This window comes from Schistocerca serialis, chromosome 2, assembly GCF_023864345.2.
Source record: "Schistocerca serialis cubense isolate TAMUIC-IGC-003099 chromosome 2, iqSchSeri2.2, whole genome shotgun sequence".
Classification (NCBI taxonomy): domain Eukaryota; kingdom Metazoa; phylum Arthropoda; class Insecta; order Orthoptera; family Acrididae; genus Schistocerca; species Schistocerca serialis.
In genome coordinates this window covers 1090114853-1090134145 of record NC_064639.1, presented here as the reverse complement: position 1 = coordinate 1090134145, position 19293 = coordinate 1090114853, and the positions used below count along the sequence as shown (strand labels likewise).

Sequence of the window (19293 nt, the reverse complement as noted above, 5' to 3'; positions counted from 1 at the left end):
TTTTGAGAAGGTTCTTGGCTGAAGGGCGACTGTGGCCTGTCGAAGGGTCAGTGAATTTTTTTTGTCTAGTTCATCACTCGTAAGCAGCGAGACCCGCTACTATATACAACTGGTATTCCCGATATGATTTTCTGCTATGATTTAGCAAATATATGTAGCCTGTGAGCTTGTACCCCATTCTTCTTTTCGTTAGTGTTTACCTCGTCTAAGTACGAGGTCTGTTGCAGTCAAATTTTGGTAAATTTGTTTTATTTGCTGATGCAGACGGATGCCACGAACGCGTACCCTCTGCGCTGAAAAATATCCATATCACGCAGATCATGTATTAAGCTGAACCTTCCTGGCAGATTAATACGGCAGGATGTTTCAAAACAGCGCATGTCACTGCAGAGTGAAAATTCATTCTGGAAATACCTGTTAAGTTTTTCGGCCGATTTTTTCTAAAATCTTAGGGACGCAGGTTCTCTATTACCCCAAAAAGTAAACAGTAAAAGTCCTTGCGCAAGCTGTACACCTGAGATGGAGAAGCTCATGCTACATTTAACTGATGAAGAACTAAAGAACAGCTCAACTCGAACCAAACAACTGACTGCAGACTAAGTAATCCCATTTTTGCACCAACTGCTTGAAATTTTTGCCTCCAACTTCGACGAAGAAATGATGGCGCATCCTTTCGGAAATTTCTAACGTGTTGCCAATGATTGTCACGGTTTCAAAAATGTCTGCAAACCGTTCTTCATGGGTGTTTGGTATATGTGCTCTTTCATAAAACCCTAAAAAAAAAAGGAAAAGAAAAAAAAGAAAGCCAAGCTATCCTTGAGGTTGGAGACCACCACGCCCAGCCCACGTGCGCCAAAACACTTTATCCAAATGTCACCTGACTACCCGACTGGAACGCGTCGGAGCACTATTCTGTTGAAACAACATCGTTCGGTGTATGCGGAGAAGAAAGTTTCCAAGTAGTATCGAAAATTCCACTTTCAAACGTTGTAAATCAAGCAACCATTTAATTCGAAAGGTAGACTGAAATGTCCAATCAAGTTGTCACCGACAGTTCATATCCAGACATTCACGTAAAGCGTTTCCTGGTGACCATGTTCTTGAATGTAACAGGAATTCTCATATGCGCACTAGTGAGAGTTGTGAATGTTAAATACTGTTTCTGGTAGATAGGACCAAGCAGGAAAAATACACGTTTTTGGGACGCTGGTGCTGGTGTAACGCCCAGGCACAAACTTGGAACTTTTATGCGTGGTAAGGGGGTAAACTGTTTTTCTTTGCCACATTCCAAACAAGCTGATTAATGACATTGATTTCGTGAGCTGTTGCTCTGATGCTGGTTGAAGGTGTCGTTTCGAAACACTGGAGTTCCTCGTTTTCAAATTCCAGAGTCCTCACTGTTCTTCGCCTAACTTTATTGGCCTCTTTGAACGCAAACATGTCCGTTTTCTCAACATGCCCATTTTCTTAACATGTGTCTTTCTCTTTCATCCACAGCAGTAAAGGTGCTTGGGAAATCTTCAGCACCCACAGCTCTGCATCCCACTGTTCCATAAGCAATATGGATATGGGTAGCTCGTTGCATGTGCAACTTTTCATGGTGACTCCAGCGGCAACAAATGGAGTGTAGCGAAGAGGCTATGTCTGATACGTCTCCAGAGGTACACTGACATTTAAGGTCTCCTCCCAGACGACCAGTTAGATTCTCGACCTGGCCACGCCACCATTCATCAGCTCCTGCGCCCAGCAGAATAAGCTATGCAAGCCATGGAACGCCTGGAGTATTGTGGCGATATCTTTCTTAATCACAGAATGCATTTTCCACTCCGCGCTGATTTGGAACTCCGTTGATTTTTCGTCGTCCTTGATATTTTATATTGTTATATTTAATGCACTTTATGGTTTTATAGACAAAATTAGTATGTATTCTTGGTTTTCAAATGGTATATTGAAAAGTCCATTGAAACTAAAACTCTCTGTCTATATTTTGCCGTGTTGCAATACGTTGGTAAAGAGCTATGGCAGTGTGGCGTCTTCTGTCATCGTCCAGCGCCGTGACATGCTGCGAAACTTTCCCGCTGGACGCCAGAGACGCTATACACAAGCAACATTTGTTCTATGTTTTATTCTTTGATTGTTGATTTCGGTTCCACGTTCTACTCCGTGGCGAAAGCGTGAATCCAAGTGTGTTAGATACGGAATAATTTACCGTACTGAACTTTTCTCACGCCTTCGCACGAGTTATCGGTTGCAGTGTAATATTTTCTGTTTCGACCGCAGGGTTTCGTAAATAAATTATTCCATCAAGCTGAGACAAGCCTACTTCCCTTATTCAGCCTACAAGTACACGCAGATGTTAAACCGTCGATCGCGGTAATTCAAACCGGTACCGACAGGCAGATTTGTTGTTGCGTGTTTGAAAGTCGCCGTGTTTATTTGATGGTTCGTTCGCCAATCACCCCAGCGTCTCTCCATCTCCACGTCGACGTAGTGTAGTTGCGACTTTCTATAGTAATGAGAATGACTAGAAAGAGCAATATTTACGTTAGAGTCTCACCTAATTATTTTTCAGAGATTATCATTCGTTCATCTCTTCCTTAAATACAACTTTTGCTCTTACTATCTAGTTGTAAGACGTAACATTCACAATTATAACTTCCCTTCGCCTGTATCAGAGCAAGAACAAAATCGGAGTCATTAACATTACATTCGACAACAGACAATAAAAATCAGAGATAACGCTTTTCTTATGCAAGGAGTAATGTCTTTGGTTTCTACAAACAATACAGTATCTGACACAGCTATATCCGTAATAAAATGTGTTATTACAATTTCACGAGCTTCCGATGCTGTATGGCACTAGGACCACTGACATAAATTACTCGTGGAAGGAGATTCCGCGTCACATGTCAAGATACCACAGAGTAACGTCCCATTCATACAGGTGTTCCCCAGGGGTCTGTTCTCGGCCCGCTGTTATACAGACTCTACACTGGAAACTTTCCTCAGACCTAGCGGCTGGAACTCGCCTTTTATGCTGACGACACTGTTGCGTTCAGGCGCAGTGTGAACGTCAAGTTGCGCTGACGACTGCAGCAAGCGACCGACATCCTCGCCGAGTGGGCAAGGAACTGGCGACTGTCACATAACGCCTCAGAAACCCGAAAGTGGCTCCCAAACAGTTACAAAAAGTAATGGTGCGGGGCAAACCTGTCGAATCACGTAAGTCAGGAGATGATACCCTAGTTCCGCTCGGAACTCCTCGGTACAGTTCGGAAGTTTTCGTGACGCTTGTCACTGCTGCCACTCCTTACGCGCTGACATCGAGTGGCACTGCCGTAATCACTGTGCGGAGAACTGCTTATTGTTTGTTTGGCCTTGATCTGTGGCCTCAGCTTCATTTCATATACATTGCTGAAGGTCGTTGTAACGCGCTTTCACGAAACCGTCTTACTTCCGTGCGTCATTACACCATAGCAAGTGGCCAGAATGTAGCACGAGATGCATATGGTATCAGTACAGTGCGATAGCTTCCCATCGCGACATTCGTCTCCACGCGCCGGCAATAGGGATTACTTGTTCGTTCCCTGCGATCACCGCTGACATGTTTCAATAAAAGTTGGACAGACTGTAGTTCATCGTACCAATATACCGAAGTGTTCAATTACGAGGAAATTTTCGTTTTAGGACTAGACGGTAATTGAGATGTCTATGGCACAGGGAACGGGGGTAGACTCCACTCCTTAGTTTCTGTTGCCACTTAATGGGCAAGTGTCCATGTCATTTCAGTGCTGCGGTGATAGCCGATGCAAGTTCGTGTTGATACGACTTCTTCTGGCAATGCTAAATCTTCAGTAATGACGTCTCCCAGAGACTAGAGAAGTTCTGTAGTACAGCACCATCCTGCGGATAGCGGCAACGTGTGCAATCTGAAAAACCGTGGGGCTGGCGTGTTTCGTGACTACAGTTTCTTATTGAAGATGCAGCATGTTTATCAGTGAGCATTTCGTTTAATGAAAATTGCCTTAAATATAACTCCAGTGCAATTCTTTACTTAGAACCGTTGCCCTTAATATTATTAATTGGCATCATTTTGATTTGCATTTACATCCGTTTTGTGTGGCTTTGTGTAAGTATTGAAAAGAAACGGGAGATAGATAGTGAGTGCAGAAATTTTAAAGAGCAATGGGAGCATAAATATTTCGCGATTCAGTTAAGTAATACAATTTACAATGAAATAATAGCACTTCTCAAAGAATACAGTGTAAGACGTCATTATGAGGCTAAACATTCTCAGAATTATTCAAAATTTACCGGAAACCAACGGTTAGAAATATACCTGTCTTTGAAACGCGATCTGAACTCTCAGCAAATGTTGTTTAAGAAAGGGAATGCTGAACAAGAAGAAGCAACTCGTACTAGTTTCCGCGTGGCTCACTCTATAGCAGAACATGGAAAACCATTTATTGACAGCAAATTAATAAAGGATTGCATGATTGGAGCATTGAAGAAATGTATTCCGAAAAAGCCTATTTATTTTTAAAAAAATCTGTTTCTCGGCAAACACTGTGGCTGAAGGAGTAAATGATACTGCTGAAAATATATTAACTCAATTGTACTAGAAAACTCGACACTTATGTGTCAACAGATGTTTCAGATACTGCACAGTGTTAATTTTTATTTGAGGGATAAACAGAAAGTGTATGAATAGCTTCTTGAAGATCATAGCATTCATGCACGGCCACGGAAGAAGAAATTATCTTCAATGGAAAAACTGACGGATGTGTCGCAACTGATGGTGTCAACAACATGTGTGGAAAAACAAAGATGTCGTTGCTCTCGTGTCAAAGGCGGTAGAAAATGAAGATGGATCAAAACCATTAATCACACAGTGCGTGATTTATCAACAGTATTTGTCAGGAAAATGCTTCAATGTGTCGGAAGTTTTGAAGCCTGTCATGTCAGCTGTTAATTAGATGAGAACACACGCTCTCAGTCCACCAGTTTATTGAAAATGATTGCAGAAAATGACTTAGCGTATTATAGAGCAGTAGTGAAGAAGCTATGACGTGATTTTTTGAGCTCAGAATAACAGTCGAAACTTTCTTCGACGAAAGGAATCATCCTCTGGCTGACTTACAAAACAATGATTGGTTATGGACATTATTATACAAATGTAACTAAACATATGAATGACCTTACTTTAAAATTACAAGGAGAAAACCAGCTACTGCCTGATTTGTACGGTCGTATTAAATCCTTTCACATAATTTTTTTTTATTTCAGTCTCAATTAAACAAAACATTTTTCACGTATTTTAATACGTACATGCCAATTATTCAGTCATTAATAGGAGACTCCATTGCCGGTGGATTTCGCAATTGAAACTTTGAGTGCCTTCAATCTAAATTTTGAGTCTCTCTTTCAGATTTCGACGCAATTCCACACGATATTAAGAGTTTTCAAAATTCTGTTAACGTCGAAACTCGTCCTCCGGAACTTCGAATCAAAATTGTGGATTTGGAATGTAGCGATTTTTGTAAAGAATATTTAAATACATCATTGCTGGAATTCTGTAACAGTCTTCCATTTACACAGTTTGGTCAGTTGCATTAGTTTTCTCGTTGCTTTTTTCCACTTTTGGCGCTACTATTCTCTCTAAGTGTCTTGGCAGGAGGATACAAGATGAACATCAACACAAGCAAAACGAGGATAATGGAATGTAGTCGAATTAAATCGGATGATGCTGAGAGAATTACACTACTGGCCATTAAAATTGCTACACCAAGAAAAAATGCAGATGATAACCGGGTATTCATTGAACAAAAATATTATACTAGAACTGACATGTGCTTACATTTTCACGCGATTTGGGTGCATAGATCCTGAGAAATCAGTACACAGAACAACCACCTCTGGCCGTAATAACGGCCTTGATACGCCTGCGCATTGAGTCAAACAGAGCTTGGATGGCGTATACAGGTACAGCTGCCCATGCAGCTTCAACATGATACCACAGTTCATCAAGAGTAGTGACTGGCGTATTGTGACGACAAGTTGCTCGGCCATCATTGACCAGACGTTTTCAATTGGTGAGAGATCTGGAGAATGTGCTGGCCAGGGCAGCAGTCGAACATTTTCTGATCCAGAAAGGCCCGTGCAGGACCTGCAACATGCGGTCGTGCATTATCCTGCTGAAATGTTGGGTTTCGGAGGGATCGAGTGAAGGGTAGAGCCACGGGTCGTAACACATCTGAAATGTAACGTCCACTGTTCAAAGTGCCGTTAATGCGAACAAGAGGTGACAGAGACGTGTAACCAATGGCACCCCACACCATCACGCCGGGTGATACGACAGTATGGCGATGACGAATACACGCTTTCAATGTGCATTCACCGCGATGTCGCCTAACACGGATGCGACTATCATGATGCTGTAAACAGAACCTGGATTCATCCGAAAAAAATGATGTTTTGCCATTCGTGCACCCAGGTTCGTCGTTGAGTACAGCATCACAGGCGCTCCTGACTGTGATGCAGCGTCAAGGGTAACCGCACCCATGGTCTCCGAGATGATAGTCCATGCTGCTGCAAACGTCGTCGAACTGTTCGTGCAGATGGTTTTTGTCTTGCAAACGTCCCCATCTGTTGACTCAGGGATCGAGACGTGGCTGCACGATCCGTTACAGCCATGCGGATAAGATGTCTGTCATCTCGACTACTAGTGATACGATGCCCTTGGGATTCAGCACGGCGTTCCGTATTACCCTCCTGAACCCACCCATTCCATATTATGCTAACAGTCATTGGATCTCAACCAACGCGAGCAGCAATGTCGCGATACGATAAACCGCAATCGCGGTAGGCTGCAATCCAACCTTTATCAAGGATGGAAACGTGATGGTACGCATTTCTCCTCCTTACACGAGGCATCACAACAACGTTTCACCAGGCAACGCCGGTCAACTGCTGTTTTTGTATGAGAAATCGGTTGGAAACTTTCCTCATGTCAGCATGTTGTAGGTGTCGCTACCGGCGCCAGCCTTGTGTGAATGCTCTGAAGAGCTAATCATTTGCATATCACAGCATCTTATTCCTGTCGGTTAAATTTCTCGTCTGTAGCACGTCATCTTCGCGGTGTAGCAATTTTAGTGGCCAGTAGTGTAGATTAGAAAATGAGACGCTTAAAGCAGTAAATGAGTTTTGCTATTTGGGGAGCAGAATAACTAATGATGGTCGAAGTAGAGAGGATATAAAATGTTGACTAGCAATGGCAAGGAAAGCGTTTCTGAAGAAGAGAAATTTGCTAATATCGAGTATAGATTTAAGTGTCAGGAAGTCGTTTCTGAAAGTGTTTGTATGGAGTATAGCCATGTATGGAAGTGAAACGTGGACGATAAATAGTTTAGACAAGAACGGTGCTGAAGATCGGATGGGTAGATCCCATAACTAATGAGGAGGTATTGAATAGAATTGGGGAGAAGAGAGATTTGTGGCACGTCTCGCCCAGAAGGGATCGGTTGGTCGGACATATTCTGAGGCATCAAGGGATCACCAGTTTAGGGCAGCGTGGAGGGTAAAAGTCGTAGAGGGAGACCAAGAGATGAATACGCCAAACAGATTCAGAAGGATGTAGGTTGCAATAGGTACTGGGAGATGAAGAAGCTTGCACGGGATAGAATAGCATGGAAAGCTGCATCAAACCTCTCTCTGGACTGAAGATCACAACAACAACAAAAACAATTCTCTGTAAAAAAAAAAAAAATTCTTTAAACTGAAATATACAAAGATTACTGACATATCGAAATTAACTGATGAGTAGCTTCTGATAAATTTCACTAGTAAAATTTATCCACAACTGCAAACAGTTGTAAGTGGAAAGTTACAGCTACGTAAATCTTATTTGTTATAATTACAATGCCTAATTACTTTATGTGAATTGCCTACAAAAGTGACTTAGGTACAATAAATTTTCAAGAAGTCTCATGTAATTAATTGAAGTTAAAACGTTGAGTTATATTATATATGCCAGTTAATGTGTATTTTAATTAGGCATAAAAGAAAAACAACTGATTATTGTACATATTTTGTATGGTGTATGAGATTTGTACATTTTACACTGGACAGTGTTACTTCGTTTAATAAGTATTCATTCCTGAATCTTACTTGCATTAACAACTCGTTAAGCGAAACACATTTTTCCGTAGGAATCCATGTAGAATATGTCAATGTGTTCCATCCCGCAAAAAACAGGTACTCGAACAAATTTATTACACAGTATTGTAATTTTTATTTATAGTACAGTACATACTAGTTTAGAAGAAAGTTATCTAAGGGTATTTGTTTATGCCTGTGTTTCAAAACTTGTCGAGAAAGAATCATAGCATTACCAATGGTTAAATTCGTAGTGTGCGTGGCTGCTGCCTTACCTGCATATTTAATGAAATCGTGTTAGTTAACGACGACAAATCAGAATTGTAATTCATAAACACATACTACAAGGGAAAGGGTTATCATGCGCCGGCGAAGATAAAGATCCTGCAACAATGTCGGGGAGGCCCGAGTTGTGGTACAGGTGACTACAATTGCGGCCCGAGGCGCAATGCGATCAGTACAGCTGACTGAATACACCATTGTCAGAGCTTCTACTTTGCAGAGCGGCAGTTTATAGGGGACCACGTGCCTTACTGTTCATTTATAGTAGCCAGAGACCGATCCAGTCCAGAAGGTGGATTTTGAACTGGTTGTCAAAGATTGAACTTTTTATGCGGAACGTCGTTCCTTACACGAGTCAGTTTCTTACAATTTCCTCTACTCGGGCGAATCACTCGTTATGAGTGGTGCTCGACGAGCAAGATTCGACTGTAAGAACAGAATTACGGTGGGCCATTCATGTCTGACCCGTTACCGTGGCCCGGATTGCTGGTGTTCGCAGACTGGTGTTGCCCCGCGAGCCGTAGTTCAGAAACACCTGCCTTATATAAAATTATGGCGTTGCCATTATTGGAATACGAAGAATGGAATTACGGATCCTGTAGACAGTGCAAAACCGCTCATTAAATCGTGCACTGGAAGTACCTTCGTTGTTATCCTACTAGAACAGTGGTCCCCAACCTTTTTTAGGACATTACCCCTGAGTGCAATCAGACATTAGCTAGTACCCCCGCCCTCGTCCTTCCTCTGCTGTCTGTTGCCTGCCCCCTCTCCCGCATTATTGCCAACTTTTAACACCTAACTAAAGAATTTTCTTGGAACAGTTATTTTTATAATGATGAAAGACGAATGCTGTTTAGTATACATGTGTGTGTGTGTGTGTGTGTGTGTGTGTGTGTGTGTGTGTGTGTGCGTGCGTACGTGCGTGCGGGAGGGAGAAGGGGTGTTAGAATGGATGACGAAGGATTTCGTGGTGCATCGCAAGTGCTACCGACAACACCTCAGATAAGTGACCATAGACACTTGTTACATACTGCCGGCCGGGGTGGCCAAGCGGTTCTAGGCGCTACAGTCTGGAACTGCGCGACCGCTACGGTCGCAGGTTCGAATCCTGCCTCGGGCATGGATGTGTGTGATGTCCTTAGGTTACTTAGATTTAGGGCTAAGTAGTTCTAAGTGCTAGGGGACTGATGACCTCAGCAGTTAAGTCCCATAGTGCTCAGAGCCATTTGAACCAATTTTGTTACATACTTCCCCTGCGTTACACTTCTACACTGCGGCGCTTTTTTGACCTGTACACTGCAACACCCTTTGTAATAAACCAAGTTAAAATGTGTGCACTATACCTACAGTTCATAAATCACTTGACTGATAGACTCCTTACTTCTAAAGTGGCAGATATTGGATGACTGCATGTTTTAATGCTTTCTATCTGACCACAGCCACTAATAATAATAGTAATTATTATTATTATTATTATTATTATACTGTGTACAGCTCTATAGTAGTCCTTATGTAATTGCTGCTGTGATGTGTTATCAATTAGTTCATTTATCTGAGTAATGGAGCAATTTCTAGATTACAGCAGGTACTACCTACAACCTGGAGAAAACATTTTCTTGAGACATTTAGCTTTTGTTACTTACGTATCTCAGTTTTATCATCAGCAAAGTATAAGACAAAGCACAACATATATATGTAGTGGGTGGACTATGTGAGGAACCCGTAACCTCCACCGCATTAATGCTACCAATCGAGAAAAAGTAATTATTGATAACTTATAAAATCAACATTAGAGTCTTACAGAATTGTGATAATACTAATGACACTTTGAAAATAATTTAGTTTCGTGACTGAAACAGAATCGAATCGTTATTTTTTACCCCTCAGAAAATTTTACCTCTCAGAGAGTAATTACCCCCCAGTTTGGGAAGCACTGTACTACAATAATTCACGAAATACTTGGGATGCCGCTCCCCACGAGAGCTTCAAGAGCCCGACCGACAATTCCAAGAAAAAGTTGCCCACGCTAGCGTTGTAAAAATTCGCGTTCTGGGTCACAAGGTCCACCCAAGCCAGATAACGAAATGGCCGCGGGGCGGCGCACGTAGAGCATTACTGCGCTACGTGCTCAGCCCTAAATGAAGGCGCCGACGGATAACATTAATGCCCACCAAAGCAGCTACTCCTGTTTTTCTGTAGTTATAGTTGCGATTAGAGGAACAGCACGACGCACTTGGCCTCTGTCCCACCTTGAAGTCTTGGAAATTTATGGTAAGTGCCTATGGGATCAAATTGTTGACGTCATCGGTCTCTAGGCTTACACACTACTTGATCTAACTTTAACTAACTTACGCTAAGGACAACACACACACCCATGCCCGAGGCCCGAGGGAGGACTCGTACCTCCGACGGAGGGGGGTGAGGGTGGTGGTGGTTGGGGGGGGGGGGGAGGAGCCCCGCGAACCGGGCCGGGGCGCCTAAGACGGTGCGGCTATCCCGCTCAGCCCCACCTGTAAGTTTAGCTTTTCCAGTCATGTTAGTCAGCAACAATGGAGCACAGCAATCACAGCGTAACACAGCAGCAGTTTAGTCGGACAGAACCGTACTACTAGGCACATCACAACTCGTTTTGTTAACCGAAACACTCCCATGCGCTCGTCGCAGATTGGCCGTCATTTTTATAGCATCAGTGACGCATTTCCGACATACAGTTATTAGGAAAATGTTGCTGTTCGTCCCCCCTTACCCTGTGCTGACTTTATTATCAGGTTGTTTTTCCACTTTTTATAGTCTCACAGTCATGCTTCACAACATTCTTAGTATGTCCCAACTAATCTGAAGTCTGTAATGCGCAAAATATCTGGAACCCATCCTCTATAATCTTCCCTTTCATGACAAAAGGTGTCCCAAAAACTTCTTTCACTGTCCGAAATATATATTACACACACTTATTTCTTCTACTTTTCTTTCTAATTTGTGATTACTGTACTTACAATTATGAACAGGCCAAGAGATGTATCAGTGTCGCTCTTTGAATATTTTTGTAAAGTATATGTGATCAACACGCTGGACGGCCTTCTGCTTAATTTTAGTTGCTGTTCGTAAAGAAGTGTTCACTAGTCTCTTTGAAAACAAGGCATAAAGTTATCACGCAACGGTAGTTTAGTGTAATTTAAATTTAAGCTGGGACTCTCGATATTTACGTCGTGTGCGACTGTAACTCTCTCTTGCTCCACGGTTGACCGCAAGGAATATGGGAGAGTTACACCTTAATAATGTCGTAAATGTAAAGTTCGTTAAAACGGAGAAGGTTGTTGGAGGAAGGGCTAGTGGCGTGTCGAAGCGACAAATCTATCCATAGTGCGTTTGGATCGCTGCAGTCTCTTTTTCCACCGTAACGTCTGCTTGATGCAGAAACCTAGACGTAGGTAGTTAATCACTTGAAAGGTCGAAGCGTGCATTTGAAGATGGAAAGATGCTACGCAGTTTTCACAATACGATTTTTCAATTCTGAGAATGACGTGAATGTAGGTTCACGTCCACACACACATACGCTGAGAAAGAGAGAGGATTAAGGGATAGAGGTTTTTTTTAGCACGGAGGAGGGGGGGGGGAGGAAAAAAGGTTAGTGGCCTATATACATGCAATCAGTCTGTACAGTAGCGTCCGACGTATATCTTGAGAGTCGTTTGTTCAATGTTTAGAAGTACTCAAGCTATTGCCTGAAAGATCTTTCTTTGTTTCCAGGTATTGGCACAAGACTCGGGCAATCTGTTTTTCTCTCCTGTCAGTATACACGTAATACTTGCGCTCATATTTCTTGGAGCGAGAGGTGATACAGCCAAGCAGATTGCGAAGGGACTTCACCTGCCTGAGGAAAGGAATCTAACTGAATATGGTGTCAACGCCTTGATGCACCGCTTGAAGGTTAGTGTACAGGAAACAAAAATCTCTATAATAACATAGTCCAGTGTCAAATAAACTCAACGGCCAGAAGCCAAGGGGAGAGTTGTCTCATTTGAAGAAGTTGACGTGTATAACGTCCGAATGTATCGCGTTGTATAGACACTGTATCTGAGCTGTCTATCACAAAGAGGCGTGGAATGTCTTGTGTTTAACGAGTCTGAATAGTTACTTGTTTAATGTTCCATGGGTCATTTTGTACGATAAATGGTAATGATGTTGAACGAGTCATTTTACATTCACATCGCAAATTGATTTGTAAATGTGCCACATGCTGAACATTTATAAGTTCTTTTTCTAAAAAGAAAATTAAGATATACAGATCTTGTGAGTTCTACCCACCAGCTCTTTTACATTACAGTAATAGAAATTCTTCTACGGAATAGACCTGAGAAAATTATTCCATATAACATTATTGAATGAAAATATGCAAAATATCAACTTATTAATTTGTCTTTCCCCAAGATTTGCAATGATTGTAAATGCAAATGTGTTTTACGAGTTCCAAAATGTGCTTCTTCCAGTTTAAATTCTCGTCAATGCTGACACCTAAAATTTTCAAGTTTCCTCCCTGTTTACTATTTCCTCGCTTTATGTTATACTTAACTTTGGTGTAGTACCCCTAGAAGTGCAGAACTGAATTATTTTGTGCTTCTTCTTCTTCTTTTTTTTAATTTGAGGGCGAGGCAATTAGCAGAAAACTAGTGAACGATACTTTTAAGAACTTTTTTACCATTTCTTCTATTTCTGTATGTATGCGTGGATTGGGTACAGCACTAATGTCATCCGCAAAAAGAGCTAATTCTGCTTAGTGTTTGTTACATGGAAGATTGTTTACATATTTGAGGACCAATAGTGGATCTAAGACTGAGCATTGGAGAACCCCCTATGTGATTTCTCCCCAATCTGAATTAAGTCCCCAGAGTATATTGGTTGAATTACTAAACATAAATTTCTGCATTCTTTTGGTTAGATGTAGCATTATCCATTGGTTATCTATCCCATCTATCCGATAAAACTTCAATTATCTAGGAGAGAATACTGTGATTCACGCAGTCATATGCCTTAGATAGGCCGCAGAAAATACCAACTGGCGCTATTTTATTATTTAATGTTTGTAAAATGTGATGAGTGAACATGTGAACTGCATTCCCAGTAGCGCAGCACTTCTGAAACCCAAAGTGTGATTTGCTAACTTTATTGTTGTTGCTTAGGTGAGATACTATTCTAGAATATATCACCTTGTGAAAATTTTTGGAAAATGACGTGAGCAATGAAACAGGTAGGTAGTTGTTGACATCTTTTTTAAAGAGGAGTTTAACAACAGCATATTTCATGATGCATTATGTATTTCAGATAAGATTGGGTATATTATATGGGAACAGATCTTTAGTGCTTTATTGGAAACACCATCAAAACCCGATGAGCTTTTACTTTTGAGAGCATTCATAATTTTCCTAATTTCAGAAGAAGAAGTTGGTATACATTCATATGATTGAATTTTATGAGAGTTGCTTTTTCAACATACTACTCTAATTTTTCTCTTCAACTTTTTGTCCCTATGCATTATACTGTATATAAAAATGATTGTTAAATATATTTATAACCCTTCCAGTCATTTCAATAGTGATGTTATCTTGCTGTGTGGCTGGTTGTCCTATCTCTCGTTTCAGTGCATTCTATATAGGCTTAAGTCTGTTGTCAAAATTACTGATTTCTGACATTACGTGTGTGTTCCTTGGTTATTTAATAAACTTTCGTAGTAATTCTGAGTGGTTACTGTAGTGCGCAACTACTGCAGGATACCTACTTGTTCTTGGCAAGAAATGTGCTTCCCTTTTCCCTTCACAAAATACCTTAAATCAAGTGATTCATGTCACTCAGTGCAGTGCTGATTACAAAAATTTCCCTAACTAGATACAATTACCTCAAGTGTTAACGCTTCGAACGCCGTTGTTAGCATTTGTAGTCATTCAGTCTTGTACTAAGACCATGCTTGCAGTTTCGTTTCTGTTATTTATTTGATTGAATCTGTAACAATAAGTGGTTCAACCACAGTGGGAACAAGATCATGGTTTCAGTTTCGTTTCTGTTATTTATTTGATTGAATCTGTAACAATAAGTGGTTCAACCACAGTGGAAACTGAACCTAATCTTATAAACTATTTAGTCAACAGTCTGCTCATTTTGTTGCCTGTTGCATCCACCTTAGATTCTCTGTATGCAATCTGATCTGTGTGTTTCCTTGTGTGTCACTTCTTTTACAGAGACTATAACATCATGACCGTGGTATATTTTATTTGTAATTAGCAATTTAGTTCTAATATTATTTCCCAATTTGTCTCCACGGAGCATAATACTGAATAGCAGTTAAAAATGTTCCTTAAATTTCTGTCAATGTGCACTCAGTTTCTAAATTTCATTTGCATTTAATATTTAAATCACGTTTTCAAAATTCTCTTTTCATCTTTGTACACAGTCCTAGTATGATATTTGTGACAAATCACGCAACTGAACAGTTATAATTTACTAACTGAACACCGATAAACTGCAGTTTAATTCTAGATCAGATTTTTATCCGCTTTACCAATGACAGTGCCTTTGTATATCAATATATAGCATAAGTAAATAACGATAAAATATTCATACGTTATGTGTGATTCTTGAATGTGAACGTTTTTCAGCAGCGAGCAAAGAACTGAGTCTATGTAATAAACTAATCGATTTTGCATCGATCACAAAAAGATGAATATAGAATTCTGCTAATCCTATAAAATTAACTGTTTATTTCGGTTTTAGATCGATAATTGGAGGCGTTTTGCCTCAAATGATGATTGCAGTCTTCCTGAGAATAAAGGTGGGGACCAGCTTGAAACTCTCAAAATTCGGAGGGTTCGTTTCCGGTTTCATGGCGTTTAGTCCTACTCTTCGCAGAACAAGGCAGTCCGCGTCACGTATGTTGCTTTGTTCAGATCTTTCCTGGTTAATTTTTCTTCTTCATCCTGAAAATTTTCACACTGAATCTCGTTCCATCAGAAGAAACCCACACCGTATCACGTTGACAACCTAGTGCTATACAGCAGGCGCCGACCGAGGTTCATGTCTGGCTATATTTTGGGGAAGCAAGTGACAGGCAGTTTAAACTGTATTGTGGGAAACTACATGCGTTGGTCAAACGGCAAACACGTAAAAAAGTAGTCTGTGTAACGAGTAGTACGGTCACAGTGAAAGCATTAGGTCGCTAGCGTGTGCAGAGGAAAGAGGAATCACATGTTCAGTAGAAGAGATGAGCTTCACAACAGTGGAGATGAACAAATCTTCATAGCTCTTAAGGTATGCACTTTAGATCCCATATTCAGTTGACACTTTTTTTTATTTTGGTGCATACTACCATCTCTCAAAACTTCGAAAGCAAAGGCCTTGTTGTAGAAGAGATTTGTTCCACAGTCTCGAAGATGAAGAAGTGTTTGCAGCTCTTAAGGTTTGCATTTTATTACCCATATTCACTAGACGTTTTTGCTTCGAATGAGCGTTCCTGTAATATCCGTGAATATCGACCATTCCTCCTGGGCCACCTTGCGTTTACCATTAGTTTCACCTTCTCTTAGTATTATAAATACAGGGTTATTACAAATTATTGAAGCGATTTCACAGCTCTACAATAACTTTATTATTTGAGATATTTTCACAATGCCTTGCAAACACATACAAAACTCAAAAAGTTTTTTTAGGCGTTCACAAATGTTCGATATGTGCCCCTTTAGTGATTCGGCAGGCATCAAGCCGATAATCAAGTTTCTCCCACACTCGTCGCAGCATGTCCCCATCAATGAGTTCGAAAGCATCGTTGATGCGAGCTCGCAGTTATGGCACGTTTCTTGGTAGAGGAGGTTTAAACACTGAATCTTTCACATAACCTCACAGAAAGAAATCGCATGGGGTTAAGTCGGGAGAGCGTGGAGGCCATGACATGAATTGCTGATCATGATCTCCACCACGACCGATCCATCGGTTTTCCAATCTCCTGTTTAAGAAATGCCGAACATCATGACAGAAGTGCGGTGGAGCACCATCCTGTTGAAAGATGAAGTCGGCACTGTCGGTCTCCAGTTGTGGCGTGAGCCAATTTTCCAGCATGTCCAGATACACGTGTCCTGTAACATTTTTTTCGCAGAAGAAAAAGGGGCCGTAAACTTTAAACCGTGAGATTGCACAAAACACGTTAACTTTTGGTGAATTGCGAATTTGCTGCACGAATGCGTGAGGATTCTCTACCGCCCAGATTTGCACATTGTGTCTGTTCACTTCACCATTAAGAAAAAATGTTGCTTCATCACTGAAAACAAGTTTCGCACTGAACGCATCCTCTTCCATGAGCTGTTGCAACCGCGCCGAAAATTCAAAGCGTTTGACTTTGTCATCGGTTGTCAGGGCTTGTAGCAATTGTAAACGGTAAGGCTTCTACTTTAGCCTTTTCCGTAAGATTTTCCAAACCGTCGGCTGTGGTACGTTTAGCTCCCTGCTTGCTTTATTCGTCGACTTCCGAGGGCTACGCGTGAAACTTGCCCGCACGCGTTCAACGGTTTCTTCGCTCACTGCAGGCCGACCCGTTGACTTCCCCTTACAGAGGCATCCAGAAGCTTTAAACTGCGCATACCATCGCCGAATGGAGTTAGCAGTTGGTGGATCTTTGTTGAACTTGGTCCTGAAGTGTCGTTGCACTGTTATGACTGACTGATGTGAGTGCATTTCAAGCACGACATACGCTTTCTCGGCTCCTGTCGCCATTTTGTCTCACTGCGCTCTCGAGCGCTCTGGCGGCAGAAACCTGAAGTGCGGCTTCAGCCGAACAAAACTTTATGAGTTTTTCTACGTATCTGTAGTGTGTCGTGACCATATGTCAATGAATGGAGCTACAGTGAATTTATGAAATCGCTTCAATCATTTGTAATAGCCCTGTATTATTGTAAGGTTTAAAGCCAATGTAAGCTGGAACTGACAGTAAAAAAAGCATTCCGTCTTCAGGCCACGAGTGGCCCACTGGGACCATCCGACCGCCGTATCATCCTCGGTGGAGGATGCAGTACACATTCATAATAGGAGAATAATCAGTAAAGTAACAAAAAAAAATATCTTGGAGATTTTGCGTTCGTTTAAATTTGGCATGTTTTGTTTCGTTGCTTCTGCAACAGTGTTCTGACTCGTTTTGATAGCAAGTTAACATGCGATGCAGTCATCATTTGGAAAAGGCGGGGCTTTCTCTCTGCGGCTTTCTCTCTCACTCTTTGTTGCAGCACAGAGGAGGCGGGCCCTGTGTGCTGGACGCATCCGCACTTCAGAGGAAACCGGTTGACGCCTGAGGCCTTTTTTAGGTGTACAGTTCTGTAGAGCTCTTCGTCAGTTTTGATGAGGATGAAATGGGCAATACTGTACTTGTTTCTAACAGACAGAGCGTCGAAAAAGAAAAGTCTCTACAGTTTTCGTAACCCACAAAAGGGTGCTGTTTGACCTATCATTCATATCCAGGCAGCTACCGAGTTCATGTCTGTTATCGGAGTCTCGTGTCACAAATACATTTATAGCTACATTCATCTTTACATGGCAGGTATCCCTCTTAGTTTGGCGAAACCTGCAGATACAGGTGAATGTCTCTTTGAGGAAGAAGCATTTGTTCTTTGTCACGTGTCATCACTGTAAATTTGACGTTGTTCCTGGATCTCCGGGAACAGGATAACGTAGTTCTTTTTCTTATCTCGTTTCATTGAGTAACTAGCCACCTGTTGGAAGTATGCTGGTAAAACCTTGTAGTCTGCTGATTTTGCTATCCTACTATACCTTCGTTATTTGTATAGAAACCGAATCTCCTGTCTGCTAAGATACCATTCTTTCGTTTTCCAACTGTTCAGCTATTATATGCCATTTAACAGCGCACCGTATTCTTTTATCACGTATCTGCTGATAGCTGCCAGTTCTTTCTCTCTTGGCTACCATAGTGACTTTCAACGATTTTTAACGAATTGCAATTCAGAGTTATAGGCACCATTTGCTGCCAGTTGTCTGACAACAATAACAATGACAGTCTTTAATACAGTTCACTGCTCTTTATGAACAAATGGTACCACAGTGACCCGGCCGGGGTGGCCGAGTGGTTCTAGGCGCTACAGTCTGGAACCGATGATCATGGTGACACACAATGTTAACGGAGAGATGTAAGCAAATATTGGAGTGAACTGTCCAAAGCCGGTCATCAATAAATGAATGTCTTTCCCATGACACTTAAGACGGTTTTCGTAATGGTTACTGCAATATTAAATTTGAGTGTTTTCTGAAATTACGTAGCTGAGTGTAGCCTTATATGGAAACGAAACGTCTGCGATAAGCAGTACAGAAACAACACGGAAGAAGCTTCTCAAATGTGTTGTTGCAGAAGAATGTTGAGGTTTAGACGGACAGAAGTAGAAGTAGATCGAATAATTGAAGAATAGGTACTCATTCGAATCGGGGAGGATAACTGATGAAGAGGTACCTCAATCGAATCGGAGACAAAATAAAATTCTGAATCCAGCTGACTAAAAGAAAGAGTATGTTAATAGGATACGGCCTGAGACATCAACTAATAGTTAATTTGCTAATAGAGAGCTTTGGGAGGAGAGCGGGAGTGGGGGGGGGGGGGGGGGGGGAACAATTGTAGAATGAGACAAAGGCTCGACAGCTAACAAACTGCTTCAAATGGGTGTAGGATGGAGCAGCTACGAAATGAATTGACTTGCACAGGATGCCTAGATGCCTAGCGTGGAGAGTTTCATCAACCAAGTCTTTGGCTTGACAGCAACTACAACAGCGACGACGACGACAGCGGTAGACAGCTATATGCACCCATGTTTTCTAATATAA

General features: G+C 41.5%; 1 protein-coding gene across 2 annotated transcripts in view; it reads left to right on the top strand.

The window, feature by feature from the left end:
* Positions 1–19293, top strand: part of LOC126458541 (leukocyte elastase inhibitor-like) — a 221524-nt gene that overhangs the window by 83307 nt on the left and 118924 nt on the right. For both annotated transcript variants that reach the window (XM_050095658.1, XM_050095657.1), the window contains exon 3: positions 12184–12363. In XM_050095658.1, the coding sequence (XP_049951615.1) occupies positions 12184–12363 (180 nt within the window). The remainder of the gene's footprint in view (positions 1–12183; positions 12364–19293) is intronic.